General features: G+C 42.7%; 3 protein-coding genes across 5 annotated transcripts; 1 reads left to right on the forward strand and 2 right to left on the reverse strand.

The window, feature by feature from the left end:
* The first annotated feature begins 2084 nt into the window (after positions 1-2084).
* znf839 (zinc finger protein 839) lies at positions 2085-9408 on the forward strand. The gene is made up of 8 exons (XM_076299168.1): positions 2085-3215; positions 3513-4343; positions 4947-5138; positions 5669-5761; positions 6184-6315; positions 6439-6567; positions 7240-7363; positions 7765-9408. The coding sequence occupies exons 1-8, from the start codon at positions 2295-2297 to the stop codon at positions 8370-8372; spliced, it is 3030 nt and encodes a 1009-aa protein (XP_076155283.1). The 5' UTR covers positions 2085-2294; the 3' UTR covers positions 8373-9408.
* cinp (cyclin dependent kinase 2 interacting protein) lies at positions 9340-14763 on the reverse strand. Of its 2 annotated transcripts, XM_076299170.1 has the most exons (7): positions 14654-14763; positions 13737-14086; positions 11609-13556; positions 11084-11243; positions 10568-10706; positions 10336-10465; positions 9340-10125 (listed from the first exon to the last, which is right to left on the reverse strand). In XM_076299170.1, the coding sequence occupies exons 3-7, from the start codon at positions 11613-11615 to the stop codon at positions 9923-9925; spliced, it is 639 nt and encodes a 212-aa protein (XP_076155285.1). In that variant the 5' UTR covers positions 11616-13556; positions 13737-14086; positions 14654-14763; the 3' UTR covers positions 9340-9922. The 2 variants fall into 2 exon arrangements, with proteins under 2 accessions (XP_076155285.1, XP_076155284.1); XM_076299169.1 differs by lacking the exons at positions 9340-10125; positions 10336-10465; positions 10568-10706; positions 11084-11243 and having other exon boundaries at positions 12443-13556.
* Positions 14764-17732: 2969 nt separating this feature from the next.
* On the reverse strand, positions 17733-23116 carry LOC143139320 (uncharacterized). Of its 2 annotated transcripts, none has more exons than XM_076299925.1 (5): positions 22929-23116; positions 20554-20597; positions 19745-19922; positions 18302-19538; positions 17733-17846 (listed from the first exon to the last, which is right to left on the reverse strand). In XM_076299925.1, exons 1-4 carry the CDS (start codon positions 22990-22992, stop codon positions 18343-18345), a joined length of 1482 nt encoding a protein of 493 aa, XP_076156040.1. In that variant the 5' UTR covers positions 22993-23116; the 3' UTR covers positions 17733-17846; positions 18302-18342. The 2 variants fall into 2 exon arrangements, with proteins under 2 accessions (XP_076156040.1, XP_076156039.1); XM_076299924.1 differs by having other exon boundaries at positions 19724-19922.
* Between the last annotated feature and the right edge of the window lie 506 nt (positions 23117-23622).

Genomic DNA, 23622 nt, shown 5'->3' on the forward strand with positions numbered 1-23622 from the left:
CAAACAGGATCCAGAACCTTCCTCTCCATCTTCTTGCTGTCCATGATGCAGCAAATTAGCACATATGGTATGGCCCTATGCCAAACTTTGATAGAATGATTCAAATTAAGCCACAGGAATAGAGAAAGCAAAGAAGTAATTCATTTTATTGTGAATTTGGTAAGAGAATTAGGGTAGCCCACATCTTTTCACCCCTGCATAAGAAGGCTCACCAGCGTCTTTTCTTTCTAATACTAAAGTACCTGTCTCATGAGATCCTGGTGAACTTTTACCGCTGCACTGAGAGCATCCTCACCAACTGTCACAGTTTGGTATGTCAACTGCTCTGCCTACTACCGAAAAGCACTGCAGAGGGTGAAAACTGCCCAGTGCATCACCGGTTCCTCACTCCCCTCAATCAATCCGGCAAGTGATGCAGTGTTTCCCAGACTTGAATTCTATTTGTGATGGTAGGTGACAGGGGGTGTTCACAGTTTTAAGCAAATGTGCGCAACGTGCAGATGCTGACCGGATTTAATCACAATTTAGCCAGTTCTTCTATGCCAACAACAATCCTTGCAGGATATTTAATGTTTTCTTTAAACGTGCAGGCAGGTTCATTGAGGGACAGAGAGGCTGCACAAAAGTGTGCATAGCTCTACAACGAAAGGATTTCACCAGTTTAAGTAGTACAACATAGAAAATCATTGTGTGGTGGTCAATACTGATATTGTGGTGGGCCGCCACAAATAAGTATGGGAAACACTGTGATGCTTGTGCAAAGCGTGCAGCATCATTAAAGACATCTCACCGCAACCACAGACTGTTCACCCCACTCCCCTCCAGAAGCTTCTTTACTGCGGCTGTCAATGATCTTTCCACATCCCGGTGACAACCAAGTTGTCAAGTCTGCTCCAGTCCGAGTTAATTGTTCTGTCACATCTGATGGGTCAAATATCTATTATTTCCCAAAGGCCTTATAGCAATTCTATATCAAATTTTCAAATGTGGTGTGTCCTGACTGACAAACATAGAATTCATTTAAGAAAGGGCACAGAATTGGCAGAAGGACTGACTGAGACATTGCCTGGAACTGGAACTGAAGAAAAGATAGCTACAGGCCAAAGAAAATACCCAATCAATAATGCACTTTGAAAAGCACACAATATTATGCAACAATGTGTGAAGAAAGACAATGAGCTGCTTTCTAAAGGTTTTGAGCAAAACCCAATGGTTGAGAGGAATCATTAGTAACTCAAACCATTAACGTTAATGAAAACGAGTTTTGTATGCATTTATAGGCCTATAGTTTATAAAAAAATAGACATGTGGTATGGTGGAATAGAATTCCTCCATTTGAAATATGGATATCATCTGTTCCTTCATCTAAGCCATCTGATTGATTGTTTTTCTTTTTAAACTTCGTTCGTTCTTTTATAAATTGTGGTGTATAATTAAGGTAGCCTACGTGTTTGAATTTCATTACTCTGACAAACACATTATGACCATACATGTGAGCATATTTTAGGGGCTGACAGTTTTATAAGATTTCGCCACATTGCTTTAACCCATTTATTATTTTTGCTGTATATATCTTGTACCAACAATGTAGGCTACTTTATTATTAGAGTGAAATGGTTGCTATAAGTATGCGGCGTTAGTTTGAGCATATTTTCGAAGTATGTTTTGATTTTTTGAATGAGAGTCAATGGTAGCCGTAAATCTCAGACTAGCGGCGGTAGAACCAAGAATATTTTGCCTAATCTTGGATAGCGTTGACAAACGCAACCACTCAACATTACCTTGTTTGCACTCAGGGAATGACTTCAAAGTGGGAAAGAACGCTAACGTTACACTGACGGCGTGTGACTGACTGCCTCACATAACTAAATGTTCACGTGCACAATTAGCAACAGATAGGCTACTCCATAAAGAGTTGTTTTCATGGGTTGAACAATCTTCACGATGTTGTTGATCTTCATTACATGCGTGCACGCAGGGTGCATGCTGTGGCACGGTTGATTGAAACAATCGCGCGCACTTTTGATTAACGAAGTGGGCGTAGAGGAAACGGAAATACGTCATATTTCATCAAGCCTCTCCAGTTGTGTATTTTCTATGGGAGCCAGTTATATGGAAACTTCTACCATGCACCACTGCCTTCTAAAACATCCAGATATTTGTTTGTCTACATATTTTTGTGAGAGAATACCGTAAATCCTGCCTCCGTCACTCTATCTGTTTCTGAGTGACAAAGGAGCGTTTGATTACATTTTCACTGCATGTAAATTTAACGTTAGCTATCACTAGTCAAAATGGCGGACAACGACGACGAGAGCAATAACATGTCAAACGATACAGCAGCCGAAGACAAGAATAACAGCTCGCAAATTCAGTCTGTCTCCGAGGTGGCACGCGGCGAGGAATCAACGGTGTCTCTCGTCAGTTTAGTCAGTCATGCCGCAGTAAGTAACCAGTGTGTTGTAGCTGCGAATGTTGCTGGAGAGGCTACCAACACAGACAGCTTAGCAGCATTTTTCCACAGTACCGAAGAACCATCCAAGGAAGAAAAGGATTGTCAAGCGGTCACTGAGTTGGTCGACAACGATGGTTTGGCTGAACAGCATGTTGTAACCTCCTTCATCCCTAAAGCTGAGAATTGTGAAACAGCAGTAACAACAGCCACAGAATGCACTGCAGTTACCACAGAGTTGGTGAACGCTATTACGCCAACTACCACTATAATTTACGTTCAACCCGATGGTAGTTTCGTGGAGGGCTCTGGGTTGACTGCAGAGGAACAGAAGCAGTTAGTTGAACAGCTTGCAAAACAGCAGCTTGTTCAGGTATCGGAAAGTGAAGCTGCTCGCATATTAGAACAGAGCCAGGCCCCCAAACCACAACCTGTCGCTCCTCCGCAGCATCATGGATCCCTCGTGCCAGTTGATCTGCAGCAAGTGATCGACCACGTCAACAAATCACCACAGGCTGTTGTGCAGCTGCAACAGTCTCATGTGATTTCCCCAAAAGTATTACCGAGAGTCGTGAATGAGCAACCTGCGTCTTACATCACTCTTGATCCGGGCAGCCTGTTATCAGGTGCCGGGCAGGTGAGTGTGACAACACGCCCCCAGCCTCTTACCATTGTTCAGAATGCTTCTCAGCGGCTTCAGAGCGTCGCTAAGCACGTTGCCCTCCAACAATCTCAGAATGGCACCCGACTGATCCAGCAAAAGGTAAAAAGCTTCAGTGCGCTCTGTCTGACCTCGGCACTTGGCTAACATTTTTATTTACTCGTGGAATGTGTTATGGTCCTCAGGACTAGTAAAAACCTGTTATTAACACTGGGGTATACAGTTGTTATCCTGAATGTAATACTTGAAAGTCAGTGGTAGCCTTAATACCAGTAAAAAAATCATTTCATCATACATTTTTTCCAACCATGTAACATTATGTCAGCTTATCATGGACTGTTTATCTGACTACTGTTAGGAGTGTAAGAATTCTGAAAGTGTCCCTATCTGTTTTACCAGCCGGTGGAAACAATCCGCATCCAGGTGCAGGTGCCTCCGAAAACCGAGACCAAGGAGCAGACGGTCACACTCCTTCAACCCAAGCCAGTGGCTGTGACTCCTATCCGGGGGAAAGTCTCCACAGCCTCGATAATCAGCAGCCCACAGGTCATTCATATCACGCCCCTGCCTGGACAGCAGCAGTACATCTTGCAGAACCCTGGCGAGCCGCCCATTCAGCTGCTCTTGCAGCGGCCGGCTCCGGTGGTCACTACAAGCCCGACCCCTGTGCTGCACAAGCCTTTCGTCCAGATACCTGTCAATGGCTCGCCTGTGCGCCCACCCGCACCCAAAGTCACCCCCGTGGCCGTGCCGGTGCCCACATCCACAGCGGCAACCAAACCTGTGCCTACCAAACAGGCAGCTGTCGCCCCGCCTGCTCCTGCCCCACCACCCACTGCCCCTGCCAGGGAGAAGGAGAAGGAGAAAGAGAGGCCCCGGGGAAGGAAAAGGGCCAAGAAGCCCCAAAAGATCCAGACACGCTCCGGCAGGGTGTCTCGTCCGCCAAAGCACAAGGTGCGGGACTACAAGTTCATCAAGACGGAAGACCTGGCGGACAGCCACCAGTCAGACTCGGACGACTACTCTGAGATCAGTGTGGAGGACGAGGACGAAGACGGCAAGAAGAAGGGCTCGGATGTCAACTTCAACCTGGCACCCAAAGCCTTCAAGTGTGACACTTGTGAGAAGTCCTACATAGGACTGGGAGGACTGTCCAGACACTACAAGCTAAACCCCTCTCATGGCACTAGCCCTGCACCAAGCCAGGTCACTGGGGATGCACCCACAACGGTGAGCACTGCAAGTTGCAAGTGACCATTACAAGTTGGATAGCTTACACCTTTAAAGGGATATTCCACCATTTTGGGAAATGCACTCGTTTTCCACCTCCCCTTGAGTTAAACAATTGAGTTTTACCTTTCCCCAGTTCATCCAGCCGTTCTCTGAGTCTGACAGTAACACTTTTAGCTCCAGCTCATTGAATCAGATTAGACCGTTAGCTTACTGTCAGACTTAGAGAACGGCTGGATGAACTGGGGAAAGGTAAAACTCAATTGTTTAACTCAAGGGGAGGTGGAAAATGAGTGTATTCCCCCAAATGGTGGAATATCCCTTTAATAATTCATCAAACCCAAGACATAGGCTACATTGCTACATCTTGCTATTCTTGCTAGATATGCTATCAAGTCAAGTCTCCTCATGAGTACCATATTTGGCCTAGTCCATGAAAAAAGTAATTGAACAGGGGTTCTCACACATGCAGTGCCTAGAGGCTGAACAACCATGCTCAATAAAAAAATAATTGCAGTGGCAACTGTTAGCAAGAATGAACAGCCTTGTGGTTAAACCTATGTTTTTAAGCACTATATCTGAATGGCACCTCCTCTTCTACAGGCTGAGGCAGTGACTGGTGGACAGCAGCAACAGTCGCGAGGCCCTGGGAGGCCCAGAGGGCCAGGCAGACCAGGGAAAGCCCGCCTCGTAGGACGGCCCCCCAAGAGAGGTCGGCCTGGTCGCCCACCTAAGATCCAGCCGCCCAACGCCACAGAGCAGCAAGCACAGAGACGAAAAGCACGGCTGAGAGAGGTATGGCCACAGAGGCAGATTGGGAGAGGGACGGTACATTCTTTACATTCAGAATGGTAGTACAGGGCCGAAGATGTCCAGGTCAGAACAACAGATATAACGCACACAACCTTATGTAGCACACAGACTGGTCAGGCACGATGTTACATTACATTACATTTAGCAGACACTTCTTGACCAAAGTGACTTACTTGAATTTCCCCTAGGGATCAATAAAGTATCTATCTATCTATCTATCTATCTTACATATGTCAGCTATATTACAAGGGATCACATTGTCACCGGAGCAATTGCTCCGGGGCACAACGGTGGAAGCCGGGAATTGAACCGACAACTTTCAGGCTACTGCACACTAGCCCAGCTCCTTAACCACTACACTACCACCGCACCATGTTGGTGATGATGAAATGGGACTGTAGCATTTAGACAACCAAGCATATCAATAAAGGCACTTCTCCAGAGGCATGATTTAAACCAAGCTGTGTTGTACTTTGTTGAAACGTGTTATTTTGTTATGCTTTGTGGCACAGGTATTAGAGCAGTGCAATGATGAGGACTTAACGGATGTCGTGTTCCCAAGGCTGACGAAGGTCATGACTGTTTGGGAGTTCATTCTGATGAAGGTAATACTTGAGTATGCACATTCTTGTTCATGAAATGCTACAATGCTGTGTTCACAACAATATCTTTGCTTGGCTGGAGAATGATTGGCTGTGTGTTTATCATGGTTCACATGGCCGTATGTCATCATCATTCCTGAAGCCATCAACTGTGCTCAGTTAAGTACCACACAATCATTAAAATGCCCCAGAACTCAAGTTCTCAAATCTTCATGTAGTACTTTGGACAGTCATATAATTGACTTGTACCGGTATGTCTCCAGAGTCATAGTCCAGGGATATGGTCCAGGCAGACTAGTCAGGTCATAACCATCCTGTGCTCCACTGGGCCCTATAGTGTTGCGCTCAGTAATGAGGTCCAAACAAAGCACGCAGTCATCAGTGCTAATGGCTGAGTGACCCTGACACGGACACCCTTGCTGCAGGTGGAGAGGGGTCGGACAACCAAGCCCCAGTTCTCAGACGTGTACCGCGAATTTGAGCAGCTACATGGCCAGGTGAAAAAGATGGCTCAGCATCATCCGGTCGGCCAGCCTCTGGAAGTGCACAACATGGAGGTGTGTGTGTGTGTATATTCTGTGGGTGTGTGTTATATTTCTATGCATGGAGACATGTGTGTTATGAGCAGTTGTTATGTCATCGGTGTGGAAGTGAGTGAAGTCTCTGCTCTGTTCACTCAGGTGCTGCGATCCCTCGGCATCACGGATCGTCCCAGCCAGGCAAAGCCACTCGTTTCTGCACCAACACCAACAGCCACCCCCACAGGTTCTCAAGAAGGAACGGCCACTAAGAACATTAGACATATGGAGGTGAGATCTTTAAGACAGTCAAACAAACAAACCCCCCCCCCCACACACACACACACACACACACTTCTGCTGTGGTTAATGACATCTAAATATTTATTTTATATCATTTTAATTTTGATAATAACTCCTGGTGTTTCTTCAGTATTTTTTGTTGTGTATGTATGTCACATTATACAGCCGTGTTCAGCCGTGTCCAGAGTTCCCACAGGTCATGGAATTTCTAGAATTATTATAGAATTTCGTAAAGTCTATTCCAGAAATGGAAAGTCAGGGAATTTAATTATTTTGGGGGCAAAGTCATGGATTATCAGGGAATTTTGTTGTAGCAGTTTAAAATGTATTTGCCAAATACAAATATATTCTAATGCAGAATTGGTGTATATCTGGTTATTAGCTTTACTGCTTGCTTGAGTAGATGTGATTAGCTCAGCTTTGTTTATTCAATGCCCATTTATTCATCTCCCACTCTGAAAAAGTAAAGGATTCTTGAACGCTACACGATTTGCTCTGGAATCTTTGGTTGATATATTGTGCCTTTTTATTATATAGTATGTCATGGAAATTCCGGTTTTTAGTCAGGGAAATTTGAATTAGAGTGGGAACCCTGTGTCCTTGTTGAGTGTCGAACTCTGAGTTGCTCAATTTGATGCCCACTTGTTTGTTTGCGCTCAGAATACCAAAATGCTGCCGCCAGCCAAAAGGTTCAAAATGGAGAACCGCTGTGGGGAAACAAATGGGTTTCAAATCAGCCAGAATGGTCTTCAGAAGCCTCTAGTGCACGAGGCCTCCAAAAAGGGTTTGTTTAAATCTACACATTTTATTTTCACTGAGCGTTCCTCAGACTACAGTATTAATATATGAAAATCACAAATTTTGCTGATAGGATAATCAAAACAATAATAGAATAGCACATGATCCTCTGAGCTGGGATATACAGGTGGAATGTTGCTATATTAGTCAAGTTGATCCACAGAAATATTCCAGCATCTAAATGAATATTGAGAATAACAATGTACTGAGGTGTAGGTTCTTAACATAGGATTAGAAATGTAGGATTTATTCTGTTTATTTTGGAGTTGACATCTGGAGCAGAATGATATAATGCTTCTACAGGACCAGTTTGCATGCGTGTCATGTAGTTGCATTGGCTATTGTACTTAAGTTCTTATCCATCCCTGTGCTGTGGTGTTCCCACAGTGGAGGCGGCTGGACAGGCTGCCACCGCTGCACTACCGAAGCAGCCCCAGGCCCCGGCGGGGCTCTCTGTCCCAGACTCGAGCACAGTAGCAGCGTTGGCAGCCCCAGCAGCTGCGGTAGCCGAGCCCATGGAGACGGGCCCCGTAGCGACTTCCCTGGAGCCCCAGGAGGCGCCCGCGCTAATGGAGTCCTCCGGCGGCGAGATCTCGGAACTGTCTCAGGACGAGGGTGGTGCGGCCGTGGACATTGCCGAGCAGATGCAGGAACTGGAGCAGGCGCTGAGCTCCGAGCCTCTGCAGCCCGAGGGCCACACGGAGGAGGAGGAGGAAGAGCAGCGTGGCGGGGGTCAAGTTCAGGAACAGGGACTCGATCGGGTCTACATGCAAGCAGAGGGCGGCGAGCTTCTGATGCAGCACAATCCGCTGACGTCGGAGGGCATTGTGATCGTAAATGTGCCCAATGTCGTCACTACCACCGCCACCACAGCCAAACACATCCAGGCTCCACAGAAGGTTGCCCTCGAAAATGTGGACACTCTGCTGAGCTTCGAGGTGGATGACGCCAAAAAAGAGAATGCAGATGCTCACGTTGCTGGATCTCAGCACTGATCTTAAACACACAAATACATGTGTGTTTCACAATATCGCATAGTATTCCTGTGACGCAGGACTGCCCACCAGTTCTTTGGCGATCAGCCTTCCTTCAACGCTAATCTGACTTTTCATATTGTATTCGAGTTTTGTTCATGTTCATCTAGCTGTTCGATGAAAACTCTTCTTGCTCAAGTGATTTGAGATGAATGTTTCATAAGGTACACCAGCAAACATCCAGCCCCTGTGTTATGATTAGAGTTGATGGTTTGGTGCATTATTTGCATATTTATGGGGAACATCAAGCTCTTATTTTCATTAAGCTGTGAAATAAATAATTAATTAATAATTATATATTTATCCCGTTTTAAGTCATCCTTCTGACTGTAATCATAACTCAAAAGAACATGTAACAGCAGCTAATATTGCAACTCAAACTAAAGTTTGAGGTGTGATTTTAGCTTTCCGTTCAGGCTAATTGCACAATATGTTTAAAGAGTTCCAGGCAGTAATAAGTAAGTGTTTTGACTTTGGTTTCATCTTGAGGTGTGTAGCTTTTTAGGTCTCCCAGATATGTAGTGGACTGTTTCAGTTTTGTGTTCCCCAAATTTCAGTTTGAGTTGAAGTTTTGTTTGTGTGTGAGAGAGAGAGAGAGAATGTGTGTGTGTGTGGGGTATGCCTGGAGCAGAGAGCACATTTCCTGCCAGTGTCACTGGCCACCTCTGCAGTGTATCATAGTTTTGTTTGTTTTCTCAATTATATTGTTTTGTAAGCATGTTTACTCTCAAATGAAAAGCAAACAATAAGAGCTCTTTTCAGTGTTTTTGTTCCTTTGTATAGATTTGTAGCTCTTTGTTGATCAAATTTGTCTGTGACATGTTTATATGTAGATAAATGTCCTGTTTGAAGGCAGTCTTTGAAGTTGTTGCACTATTTTATTACTTTTTTTAATATAAATATTCCACTGTACCGTGTTTTTCTTTCAGTCATATGTTTGAAATATCAAGAGGGACATATGTAAAGGGGAGAATTAAATTAAATCTCCTAAAACTCAGTGGCGTTGTTAAATGTTTCCACACTTTAACCATTTACAGTACTTCTATTCCAGAAAAGGCTCATTATCAAAGCAATAATGAGTGAGGCAGTCCTTTTCCTAACAGTTCACACTCCAGTTTAGACAGCCAAACTTTTGAGTTGATGCAGGGTCATTCAGACCTTCCGAAGTGTAATTCACTGTCCACACCGATGACTTCCTATTGGAGGAATTATCAGCATCTGACCATCTTCCATTTAAAGGTGCAATCGTTAGCTGAAACCTTGTGGCAGGACTTGGAGATCACAAAAAGGCCAGTGTATTCCTGAGCAATGGACACCTGGACATTCAAGATTGTACCAAAGGTAGAATTCTGCCATAAGAGCTAACTGTGTGTAGGCTGGCAGATTTACAATAGATCTTAGTGCCCGGTAATCAAAATCTCAGTTAGTACAGTAACCAAAGTGTAGTGAATGTTTTTCAAAACCCAGGGCCTTGTGAATAATGGACACGTTCAAGGAGGTTGTGGGGTGATTTACAGTGTCCTGTGTCCTGTCTCTAGAAGCAAGCTCTCCAGGAGCAGTTTGGTCTGGTCATCTAAATACGGCTGGTACAGCCAGGAGGAGAGGTAGACCATGGACAGCTGCTGGTCAGAGGTGTGGGCCAGCTCCCGTAGGATGAGCTGCTTCAGTGCCAGCTCCTGCCTGTAGCATTTGCACAACCTGGAGGACACCTCCGCTGAGAAATCAAGAGACAATTTTTAGTTCATGAAGGCTGGTGAAAGTATATGATTTGTATGATCATCAGGGCCCAGTTGTATTTTACATTATGCAAAGATTACGAAACAAAACAATGCTTGTTTTATCTTAAACCAACAGGACATCTCCTGTCATTTATTTGGAATTACATAAATATAAAATGGTTATCTCTGCATTCATCTTGTCTTACCAAACTCAGATGTGGGCCATGTAAGGAAGAGTGGACAGTCTCTTCCTTTGGCTCCAAACTGAAATTTCTCCAGGTCACAGATGCCTTTCTCCGATGACACTATTTTCTCCATTTTTGAGACAATATGAGCCTGGAGAAACAAGATAGTTGAACATTAGGCATTTATGTACTAGGTAAGAGTAAATTACCCTTGACCAATGAATGCAAATGAAATTAATGAGGTTGGTCTCACCATTTTCCCCACAATCTCCTGCAATTTGGTGCACTCCTCTTCAAGGTCTTTAACAGACTTCAGTGTGTCTGCCCCAACAGGGGGTGTAACTGACTGGTCAGCGTCTGCCCCCGCCAAAAGATGCATCTCTTTCACTGGCCTAAAAGGTTGGAAGTAATATTTATCTTTGTGTAGTATAAAACCTTTGTAGTATTAGTATTCAAGTCATTTTCCATTATGTATCTTCCATAATCTTCAAACCATTATGGCCTGTATTCACTCTCATGTTATATAAGCCCATGACCACATAGATATTAAACAACCCTGAGACAAATTAGGGACATCAGCCAGGGTTTCCTCTGATAATAATGTAATGAATGAAGAGGGAGAACCTCTACCCTCTTCCTCCCTGCCTTCCTGGAAGACAAGAATCTTGTGTGTATGTGCCAGTTATTGGATGTCCCTGCTGGGTTTTAATCAATGTGCCAAATGATATAGCCCTGGTTTCCTTACTCCACATGGAAAGATAATACTTACTCTTTATTTAATACCAGGTTGACTATTTTAGTTGCAGTTGCAGATCCTTCATCATTCAGTCGCTCCCATTTCAAAATGAAGTTGTGCCAATCTGCAGCATTGTCCTTCAGTTTTCTTGCACTTCCAGTCAAGTTCCCTTTCCTTCCTGGGGTTGAGCTCTCTAGTATTAGGCCAAGACAAAAATGGTATTGAACAAAAGTAGGCAGTCCATAAAAACACGCTGCTGTCAACTGCCAACATATAGACTATTATATGAAGAAAAGACATGGGTGAGTAAACTATAGATAGATACTTTATTGATCCCCAAGGGGAAATTCAAGACTTGTCGACTAAAACAAAGATCGAAAGCGTCTTGTGTTGGACGTGTTTGGGCATATTAATGCAACTCATGCAAAGATTAGCTTAAATCAAAAAATAATATATGAATGAAGTGTTAAGCTTGTCAAGTATACCTAGCGCCACCAACAACAGTAAGCTAGTTTCTGCTCCTACTGGTAGCCTACAGTACTAAGGTCTACAGCTTACCGTCCATTGTGGCTCACGTTGTCTTTTTCCTTTCCCACAAACAAAAAGCTGTCTGAAGTACCTGTCGGCACACAAATAGAGACTATCCGTACACAAATAGAAATGCTTAAATTCATATGACTTGCCTACACTTCACATGCTGAAATAACCTTAGGCTCCTATTCCTTCTTTGGTGTTGTCAGTGAGCGAATCTGTGCTAAGTATAGCCAATACTGCCACCTATTGTTTGCATTAAGACAGGGTCAAACTTTGTGACGTAGGCCTACGGGCCAACTTACATGTAATGTAGGCCTACACATTTTCTTCTTTTTTTTAATTAAAAACAACAATGTTTTTACATATATCTGCCTAGATCTTTCTAGGCACCAAGTGTAGGCTTACATGTCTTGTCACTAACATTACATGTGTGATCTAAAACATTTTATCTGAAAATAGTGTTAAGGTTTAGGTCTACTGTCCAAATTAACCTTATAGACCTCCATCTCTCAAGGCAGGACCTTAGTGAGTTTACCACATTGTTTATTGGCTTTGTTGTGAATGCTTACTGGGTTTTAATTGGCTACAGCCTACCATGTGTCAATAAAATATGAATTATTGCAGAGTGGGACCTCTTGAACTATACATGGAATGATTTTAGGCCTACAGGTCTGAAAAAAATGTTTACCAAGACTATTTTAAGGGAAACTTTTGACCATAACTAATAAAATATGACACTGTTACACCACATTTATCAAACAAATGTCTGTGGCAGGCAGCAACAGTGTCAGGAGCTAATGCTGGAAACATCTAAAGAACACCTTAAGCTACAGTATATAATATGCCAGGCACCTATCATCCATTTAATGACCATGTCACACCAGCAACTTTATTGTTTAAACAAACTTAGCAGAAAAACACATTTGCCAGAAATAATTGAATAAACAAATAAACAATTGCATTCGCCTAAAATAGATAGATAGATAGATAGATAGATAGATAGATAGATAGATAGATAGATAAATAGATAGATAGATACTTTATTGATCCCCAAGGGGAAATTCAAGGTTCAAATATGTGGTTACAAGTTATTAACTGTCACTCTACATCATGCCTAAACATTACGACACTGATTATGAAAACAAGTGAAGGAACACAGAATGTTAATATTATTCGAGATGTGGTACACTTTTTCACAGAGAGACCACTGATCCCAGTTTTGGAATATGTTATATGTTTGTCCTCACTGCATTGCACACTGACCTTGTAGAGAGAGTTAGGCCAAAGACTTAAGCCGTACGGCCCAACAGTTCGTCTAGTGTACCTTTAACAGTGGCAAAATGTACAGCCCACTGATCGAACATGGTTGCAACCTTATGTCTGACTGTCTCATATTTTGCACTTCTTTCATTCTGATTTCTAATCCATTTTACCTTAGCAAACTGATCTACATAAGCCTCTACCTCATTCATGTGATACACAATGAAATCCACATAATCCCTGTTGCCCTGAGTAGGCTCCGTCAGGAATTCTGTAAGAGCTGTCTTCAATACCCTACTGTATACACCATATACCACTGCATTAGCATTGATATACAGTTCGTGTTCATCAAAATTTGCCACTAACACATTCATAATGTGATCTTCTGTTTCATTATCAAGGGGGCGGTCCATATTGAGTGTATTTAGATGGAAGCGCACCCCCAAACCATCAACAACTTTACTGTAAATTCGAATTACATCATTATTGATGACATGCTCACCCCTTCTGGACCGTTTACCATGATCATCAAGAGGCTCTGCAAACTTAAAATTTTGGTCAATGCGATGGATTTTCGCTAGTGTCTCATCTCGAACTCTTTGCACTTTCTGTATGCGAGCCTTGTCTTGTACTGGTTCAGATCCTTGTTTCCCTTTCTTCTTGTGGCCCATTACTTCTATTATGTGGGCCATCAGGTTCATTTCCAGAACACCTGAAATAACGTAAACAGCAGACACAATCAGACATGTCTATATACTACTATAACAATAAACACAAATAAATAGTTCAGCTGACACTGATCAGCAGAACAGAACTAACAGTAAATGCGGATACAAAGTAGGCTACAACTCACTACAACAGTTATCACATTGGTCAGTAGAGGAAAACGTACGTTCCACATGCATTGTAGGCAGGCTGGCTGATTTCTTCCCAATCGGTGAGGAGCTGCCAGATGTGCTCTCAGAGGAATATCCTGACAAACCCTGTGATGAGCTGGCAGATGTGCTCCGAGAGAAATATCCTGACGAACTCCGAGGAGACCTGTTCTCTTTCAGCTTGTCCACCTCTCCGAGTCTTGCAGTGATGACCTTCAGTTTCTCTTCGGCCAGAGTGGAGTCATCTGCAGCAACAGCCAGGACCCACTCCACAGCCTCTTTTACAGAGCTTACCACTGGAAGGCCCTCTATGGAGCCCACCCACACATGGCTTTCAGGACTGGCCATACTGAGATGAATTCACCAACTGTCCCAGAAGAATAACATAATAGTTTCAAGTTTTTAAGTGCTATTTCCACAATTAGCCTAATCATTATACGTTAGTGGCCTTACAATTCCAAACCAATAGTGGCAGGTATACCTGAGTAAAATTCCTGTTAGTTGCAAATGATAGCCTAGTATATCACCAAACCCGTCTCAGTGAAAGGAAGTGAACGTTATTGTGAAAGAGACGCAGGAGGGTGGGGACAAACTAAACATGACTTCCTTATCACAAGTTTTCCTTGTTTTTACACTTTGCCTTCAGTTTGAGTAGGATATAATGCAATGTTCAGCTCCAGCTCCACCACCAACAAATCACACACACTTAAGCATATCTGAGAAAGAAAATCAATTATAAATAGCCTACACATGCCTAACATTTTTGCCTTTGATTCTGCCAATAAAGATCAGAAACAGAAATCAGCTGTCTTCGTGTCATTTTCAGATAGGCCTGTTATAAATTGGTCTAACTGAATAATTCTAACTCTAGGACAGATTTGAGTTTGCTACATTGATTCCGGGCACCTTCCAATAATCACACTATGCCACTTACCAATCTAGCAGTCACTCCTCTGCAGGTCGTGTCGTCTCTGTGGTGCGATACCAAAGTCGTCTCTGGTGATACTGCAAAAGATAGCCTAGCCTACTTGTTAAAGCCCTTTTTAAAGACGAAAGTGAAAGTAATCCAGTTCACAAGGGCGTCAGTTTGGTCGGAAGCTTTGGTGGGGACACCCCCCCCCCCCCCCCCCCCCCCCACACACACACACACACACACACACACACACACACACAAAAGGAAATAAACTAGTGCATGTTGCACACCCTTTGTATGCATTACTTACTGTAAGCAGTCAAACAGTAAAACATTTAGTCAAAACACACCATGTCAAATTTACCTGTAGGCTAGCCCTGAATCTATCTGAGACAACCTGGCCGGGGTTCCTCTGTCACCTGATAAATAAAATATTGATGTCATGAGCAGTGACACCCCTGATAGCACAGGGGTGTTGAATCCACGTTGAATCAACCTCCGCCGCTTCAAACAAACGTGGATTCAACGCCCCTCAGCTATCTGGGACAGAACGACTCAAATCTCGAAGAGGACCAGTAGGCTAGCAATCACTAGAGCTACTTTTAATATTATAACTAGCTAACACTTAAAATTGTCTGAGGGCGGCTGGGTTGCTTCTTCTGACAAAGTAACAAATCGATCGCCATTAGAGTGCGAAATAGATGGTTGCTATGGCCTAGGCCAGTCGTTAGTTTGTCTTGATGTAAGTAATCAACTCAGTAATTTTCATGGTGATATGTGAAGGTTAATTTTTTCCCCTATTTGCGTGAGAAAAATACTGAATAGGCGCATGAATAGGGTATATTTAGGTCTTTTTCTAAACTTTCCCCTATTGGGATTCTTCAGGGATTTTTTCCCCTTACTCAGGACATATTGAGGATACAAAATCAGTTGAGTTTTCTTCTGTTGCAATTTGTTCCACCACCTCCCCCCAACATTCTAAATAAATTGTATGCACCATATTGCTATATAGCATAGTAATGTTATATACCATTTCAAAGCTTTGACTCTTGGGAATCCAAAAGTCCAAACTTTTTTCATGTACAATCTGTATAGTGCTTTACATTCTCAGATTAATCTTATTATGTCTTAATTAATCCAAAATGCCCCCCCCTCCGCTTTGGTGCTACCCTGACTTCTGGCTGCAGTGTAGCTGCAGCACAATAAGTAGATGCAACATATTGGGTACTGAAATATTCACAAGAATCCATAGAAATTTAATCTTCATGTTGTATTATCCAATATTAGTTGTACAGATGCATAGTCTATCTTATACACACTCATTGAACCAACAAAGTAAATGCAAAAATAGAGACTTTTTTGTAATTATTCCATATTTTGTGTAGTCAGTCTATATCAGAACACATGACATACAATCAAAATAGTCCACAAGAAACCTCAAAGTGTTACCTTTCATTTGAGACCAGGATTATGCCTCTACACAAAGGGGTTCATGTGCAGTAAGCATTTGATTGTCAGTATGCATTTTGGATAACTAAAAGTCCTATGGGGAGTTTCCATAGGCATTTCACAAAATGCATGGGCATACCTTGACAAATAATGGTCTAAAGCACTCATATTTTCATTCTATATTGATCTACTTTTGCACACAGCTTCAAAAAAGACCTGGTGCTAGGGCTCAGTTGTGTTTCTAAGTGATATCAAGTGACCTAAAGGGCTGAAATGTGGTCAGTTCAGAGATGTTTGTAAGAAAAGAAAAAACTATATTCTAGCCTCTCAAAAACTTGAAATTTGTATTGAGATCAGTGTTAAACTTTATCCAGAGACAGTTGATAAACCATCCATTTAGAACGAAATCTCTGATGAATCACGCATTTGGTAGAGGTGTTTTGGGAACACCAAAATAAACATTTACAATAAACAGATTTTAGCGCACTCTCAGATGAAAAACAGTATAGCATTTTGCTCTTTTTACAAGGCATTGTAGCAGGTCATACCGACAGATTGAGAATTGCTTCCCCCTCCAGACTTTGTGAAAACTGTGTTGATTAAGGGTAATTCATTTCTACTTTTTATCATTGTATGCTATTAATAAGTTCATCCATGTTATAGTAGCCTAAATATTATGGAGGCGATATTTGAGCAATGTTTTTGTGTGTGCAAAGAACACATGGAGCCAGGTTATTCTTCTTGAGAAGGGCCTTTACAACAGCTGTTTAAAAGAGAAAACAGCTGAAGGTCTAGTAGAGCACTGCCTGTTGACGGTCCTGACCGTGCTAGTAAAAAGCTGCATGGCTACTGGCAACAGTCTCTGCAGAGAACATCATGTGCTTGAGTGGGGATGATGAATGATGGGTATTTAGGGGAGTTGGGGTCAGATTCTGGGTTGTTTGATTGGGTGGTGGGGTGATGGGAGATTAGGGGTGGTTGAGTGGGCTACATGCTCACAGTCTCCATTTGACTGCTGGGGAGTTTGATTGAGTGGGGGAGGTGATTGGGTGTGGTTGATGATGGGAAATCAGGGGAGTTGGGATTGAATATTGGTTCATTCCAGCAGTGTCCAATGTTGTCGTGTCTGCGGTAACAAGGAGTCGGTGGAGGTGGGATATTGATATCAGCCTTAGGATGGTTCGCTGTTAGTAGATCAGGCACTGATGTTTCAGGATGACCCTTCTTTCCTGATAGCCTCTTAGCAGCCTTGATAGGTGATATAGATTTCTGATTTATCTCCTTGTGCTCACTATATCCATTTGTTTGCTGAGATTCCGGGGAGTTGATTGGGTAGTGGAGGCTACGGGGTGCGGGGTGATTATCAGAGGGCCCCACAGCAGGGGGGGGGGGGGGGGGGGTAGTTCAGCATGTCTATGTCAGATTGTACAGAGAGTGTCTGGTGCACACTGTCTAGTCCACTAATCAACAGGTTTTCTGTTAAAGCTTTTTTTGATTAGGCCATTTCTTATGTCCATATAGAACTAAACTCTTAGATTTGTGTCAAGCATCTTACAAATGGCATGAATAAAATGAAAGCTTATTGTGAAGGAAACACCATGCCATTTTTCTATTTTCATAGAAAACTTTTAATTGAAAAGCACCAGGCAGGCCAAAGCAGAAATGGCAGTACTCTTTTACCATTGTCTGAAGAAATGGGGAACTTTTCTCATGTAGATAATGTCTCTGTCACAACACACGACATTTTTTACATTGTTGAACAAACCTAAAAGGTGAAGAAAGGAGATAAACCATGTTAGACATTATATAGTAACCAAACACATGCACATGTAGATGACAGTTTTTCACACTCTGGAAACTATACAGACTTCAAGTACCAAGGATGAGTGAGAGGGGGGCTACCATTACATATGGCACTCATAGGGTTATTCTGTGTCAAATCAAATAAGGTTATTATCGTCTCAGACCTCGTCATATCATGAATGGGCCCCAAAAGCAAGAAAGCCTGCAAACTATTTCTGTTAAAATCCTGTCAGTCATCCTGTCGTACAGAGATCTATGTGAAAAGCGCCAGAATTCTTCTTTAGGTTTTGGGACCTAAGCGTCATGCAGACAAACTTTGAGCAAATTCTGAGATGGTGTGGCAACGATTTTCCTGGATTCTGTCTGAACTGACATGGAATGACTCATATTCAGTATATAAAGTACAAAGTTACTCACACTGATTGTACAGATATGCCCTCTATTCAGTGTGAATATCCTCACTGGTCCTCATAGGTCTCTTTTCCTGTGTGCACTTTCTGGTGGGTTTTCAGATGGCCTAGCTGAATGAAAGTCTTGTCACATCGGGAGCAGGCGTAGCACCGCTCTCCTGTGTGGCTGCGCTCATGCATTTTTAGGCCACTACCGGTAGTAAAACTCTTGTCACACAGAGCGCAGTGGTACGGCTTCTCTCCAGTGTGAATGCGCTGGTGCCGTTTGAGACTTCCCAACTGAGTGAATCTCTTGCCACACACATCACACTTGTGTGGCTTCTCTCCGGCATGAAGTCGCATGTGCACCTTGAGACATCCTTCCCTGAAGCTCTTGCCACACTGAATGCAGCGGTACGGCTTCTCCTCTGTGTGGGTGCGCAGGTGTCGCACGAGATCTCCCCGCTGGGTGAAACTCCTGCCACACTCTGTGCACTGATGCGGCTTATGTCCTGCATGGATGAACTGATGCGCTTTGAGACCACCTTTATGTCTAAAGCTCTTATTACACTGAGCACAGGTGTACGGCCTCTCTCCAGTGTGACTACGTATGTGTCTGCTGAGCTGTGCTTCTCGACAGAAAAACTTGCCACAGTGAGAGCAGAGAAACACGTCTCCTGAATGAATGCGCTTATGCACGTTGAGCTGTCCCTTGTCTCTGAATGACTTGTCACACTGATTGCAATGGTATGGCCTCTCCCCGGAGTGAATGCGCTGGTGTCGTCTGAGATCTCCCGCCTGAACGAAACTCTTGCCACACTGAGCGCAGGAGTGGGGTCTTTCTCCTGTGTGGATGAGCTCGTGTTGCTTGAGTCTAGTCTTGGTGGCGAAACTCCTTTCACACTGAGAGCAAGAGAAAAGCTTTTGTTCTGTGTGAATGAGCTGGTGTGTGTCAAGATCTTTCTTTGCTTTAAAATTCTTGCCACACTCACTGCAGTGGTATGGCCTTTCCTCTGTGTGAACACTCCGGTGGCGTTTCAGGCTGTCCTCTCTGTTGAAGCTCTTGTCACACTCAGAGCAAGAGTATGGCTTTTCCCCTGTATGAATGGGCTGATGTTTTGTCAGATTTCGAAGATAAGTGAATCTCTTGTCACACTGGGTGCAGGAGTATGGCTTCTCTCTGGTGTGATTGTACTGGTGCCGTTGCATTTTTCGATATTCAGTGAAACTCTTGCCACACTCGGAGCAGGAGTATGGCTTCTTACCTTCAAAAGTAAAAATACACATCTCAGCACCAACAAACATGCGTTCTTCCATTACAATGTACATGTCACCACATCAAACCACACCTACACCCATGGACAATCAGAGGTGTGATGGTACACAAAATTCAAGGTGTGTACGTACTGTAGTTTTGGAATGAACACAACATGAAGCTAAGTTTACATACATGTCAACTGAGATGTCTTACTGGGTTTGGGCTGTTCTCCATCTCTGTTGTTCTTGTTCTTGCGTCTTCCTTGTGTTCTACTGCAGTCCACCAGCACCACCGATACTCTCCTTAATTGAGCTAGAACCAAAGGGTCTGTACAGTAAAGTTCTGCTTCAGAGCAGAGGACTGGAGCTATGCCTGGTTGTTTCTCCTGTCCCTGAAATTCATGAAGAAAAGAGAGAAATACAAAGTGCAGCTAGTCAACTGGCAAATTTGGTCAGTTTTGAATGTTTGAATGCTGGGAACAGACCTCGCAATTTTTAAGCCCAATTTTGAAAGGACACGTTTGTGATGATATTGGGAAAACTGAGGTAGTCAACGGTCCTTTGCGATTTTTTCCATTGTTGATGCTATCCAGATTCAGGCCTTGCTCACATTTAGCCAGGTAAAAAGAAATGTGCATATGTGAGGTGAAAATGATTTTTAGTCCACATTATTGGTTTTCATAGTTTTTCAAAGGTTTTGCGTCCACACAAGAACACTGTGTGTTCTTACTTAAGAGGGACACTATTATCTTGACCGATCCGTTCTATGGTCACCATGGTTGTAATTATGATACTACCAACTTCCAATTGCAATTCCATTTGCACGTTTGATTGGGGGGAAAAACAACAACAACAACAAACAAAAAACAGGAGATCTATTCCCAGCTTTAGCATGTATGATATGGTTTTACTCTTTCATCAGAATTTAATTATGATTTTTGTTAGCATGTCTGTTGATCAGATGTTTAGTTATAGTACCATTTTTGCATCGCAAATAATATGAATTTTACAAAACAAACTCACCTTTTCAGTTGAGATGATCGTTTCTATTCTGAGGTCAGTTCCCACTACAGGAAGGATTAAAAAGAAGTGTTTTTAACTCATGCGGTTTAAAGAAACAGCAGCAGCCATTTGCAAACTTGAAAGGATATGTTTCCTGTGCAGGTGGTTTCACTGTCTTTATGAAGGATAAAAAACCAGGCCCGTCGCTAGAAGGCAAGCAAACCAAGCAATTGCTTGGGGCCCCGAGCTGGCCAGGGGCCCCAAGACAACGACTGGTTAAGAATAAAATGCAACGACAAACTGTGAGCGCCCCTTTGATAGTCAATGCAGTACAGTGCAACAACACTGTTACCGGCAATACCGGGATCCCCTCAAGGGGGCCCTTCTCAGTAGTCGCTGACAGCAGCCAGCCAGCCAGGTTTGTGGTCTCCGCTGCTGCCGCGAAAATATAAAACCTCGGCAGTCATAATGAAGCTGGAGTTATGCGTCCGGAAGCCAGAAGAGAAAGGAAGAGGATGACAATAAAAAACAAGATAGTGGTAAGTGATAAATTACACTGGATAAAATAGCTCTACTTGTCATGTACAAATGGTGTAATGTCGCAGCAGGAAGGCTAGCCTAGCAAAAAATGTTTATGTTAACTACCTGCCTGATGGCCCATGCTGCTTGTAACAAACTAGTTAGCGCAACTTTTTTTTTTTTTCCGAACGGACGGAATATGGTTACATACTGTAATATGTTTATTAACGGGATAAGGAAGACGCAGATCTGTTCCAGAATCACTGTTTATCTATTTAATGACATAACATTGCTATAGCTTTGTAATAGGTTTTGATGAAAGTGGCATAGCTTCTCTGCTATACTAACTATTCGACCGTGATAATCTATTTACCAAATGGGGGTTAGGAAAACCACACGATAAATTCCGTGCGTCAAAGCAGACTGGAACATTCATGTCTAGTAGTATTCATGGACGCCAGCTGTTTACTGTCTTTAAAGCACCAGGTGCATCTGTCTAATTCTCAAACAGCAGAATGCTTAAATGCTATGTTAAGCTACAGGCCTAGGTCAATGTATAACATTAGCTTGGGATGTTTTTACAAGCATTGGTAGTTGTGAAAGCAGCTGCATCCCTTCTAAATATCAAAATATGGAAATGCTAACATATCTTTTCTTTCTCCCTCAAGGTGCTTTGCTTAAATTTCTCAGCCTAAAGATCCTAAGGATACCTCCACTGATGAAGATGGCCTGAAAGGTTAATCTTATGTGTGTGTGTGTGTGTGTGTGTGTGTGTGTGTGTACTTGTATTTATGTTGGATTTTTAAATTGCCATACAACCTGCACTCTTTATAGTTTGAACAATGCATCCTTTTTCTGCATAAGATGGCAGTGTTTTATTTTCTCACTTTGTGAGAACTGAAAAATGTTAATGTGAGTGTGTGTGTGTTAAAGTATGTTGGATTTAGTTATTGTGCACTTTTTTTTACATTTATATTGGATTTTATGGTACGGTGGTGTTTTTGCAAATGTTCAAATGTTCAAAATGTTCAAAACTAATGCACAGTATATATATGCAACTGCAGTATTTGCACTGTCAAAATGTTGTATTTATATAAACTGTGGGTGAACTTAAACTGTATGGCTATGCGGTGGTTCCTGTAGGCTTCGCGTTTCTCTCGAGCCACGAGGGGCATTAGAAGGAGGCTAATCATTGTTATTGTTTTGTGCTACATGTAGCCTCTAGCTAAACGGCTGGAAAACAAATTGTTACATTGTATTGCACGCACAGCAAGACCGTGCAATGTATGAATTGGTGACTGAATTGAAGCAGCAATGTAATCTTGTGTGTAAGAGCATTGCATCAACATTAAAATGACCAACACAGTACATATGCAAATATGTATGGATAGCGTGCCAGCGGTTTGTGGGAGTGAGGATACGAACAGAAAGAGCTGTGTAGGAGGGGAGCTGTCGAGCAGGGGCGCGTTTCTCAAAACCACAGCAACTTTGTTACTTGCCATGCAATTTCCTATTGCCAACTAGTTGCTAACAGGTTATAACTGGTTTTGGGAAACGCACCCAGGTGAGCTATCAACTAGAAGAGGTTCGACAAAATATAGGAACATTCTTACAATTCATTCAGAGACTGATTTAACGCAAAACGTGAATAGACAATGAAGTAATACATAGACCAGGGATTTTCAACCAGTGGTCCATGAGGACTTTGCTAGTGGTAGTGACCATGGATTCAGTAGTTTCAATGTGGGAATCAGTATTTTTATTCAGTGGTGGTCCTGGGGTTGCGTAATTAGTCAGAATTGTGGTCCCTGGTTCACAATCAGTTGAAAACCCCTGACCTAGGCTACAGCAGTTCTCTAACTACTTTAACCATTTACCGTCTATCATTTGCGGCAGGTCAGTGCAGGAAACGCTGCCTGCCGAATCCTCAACGAAATCCATAACTGGAACTGTTCGACGTGCCGCAAGAAACTCGCCAATGCAATTCAAAGGTTACACAACTTGAAACAGACTGAAATTTAAGCACAAAACATCCAGGCTACTCATCTTATTAGGTCGCAACAACTCTTCTTTCTTCTTCGTTGATTACTGGCAGTTTGCAATCATAAAGCATTACCGCCATCTAGTGGACTAAATTCCAAGTACCTTGGGAGGAATAATACAGTTTTTTCTGATTGCTTAAGCACATTTTTTGTCACTATGGCTTTTTTTGCAAAACTCTACACACAAATGGCAAAACCTCTCACCCAATCAGCAAAACATTGTAGTTCTCTTGCAAAAGCTAACACACCTTGCTTAACTCTTCACACCTTCGTAAAAATGGTGTTTTCGTATCTAACAGTAAACACAACCCATCACAATAGTAAGCACACAATGTGCCAACAACACACTGATGGTATGAATAAAAAACACATCTGGCTTTTGCTTTCTCTGTGCACAAGGTAGACTATGTCAGTTTGAGGTCATACTTTTGTCATAGTTCTGTAAACATACAGGGATCCAAACTTCAAGTATTAGTGTTTATTTACACACATCAAAACAAACACAAGTGTGTTTTTCCAAGTCAAAACA

Source organism: Alosa pseudoharengus, unplaced genomic scaffold (assembly GCF_046254945.1).
Source record: "Alosa pseudoharengus isolate Yale_2024_CS ecotype anadromous, Long Island Sound unplaced genomic scaffold, YU_APseudo_1.1 YU_APseudo_1.1_scf_22, whole genome shotgun sequence".
Taxonomy (NCBI): Eukaryota; Metazoa; Chordata; class Actinopteri; order Clupeiformes; family Clupeidae; genus Alosa; species Alosa pseudoharengus.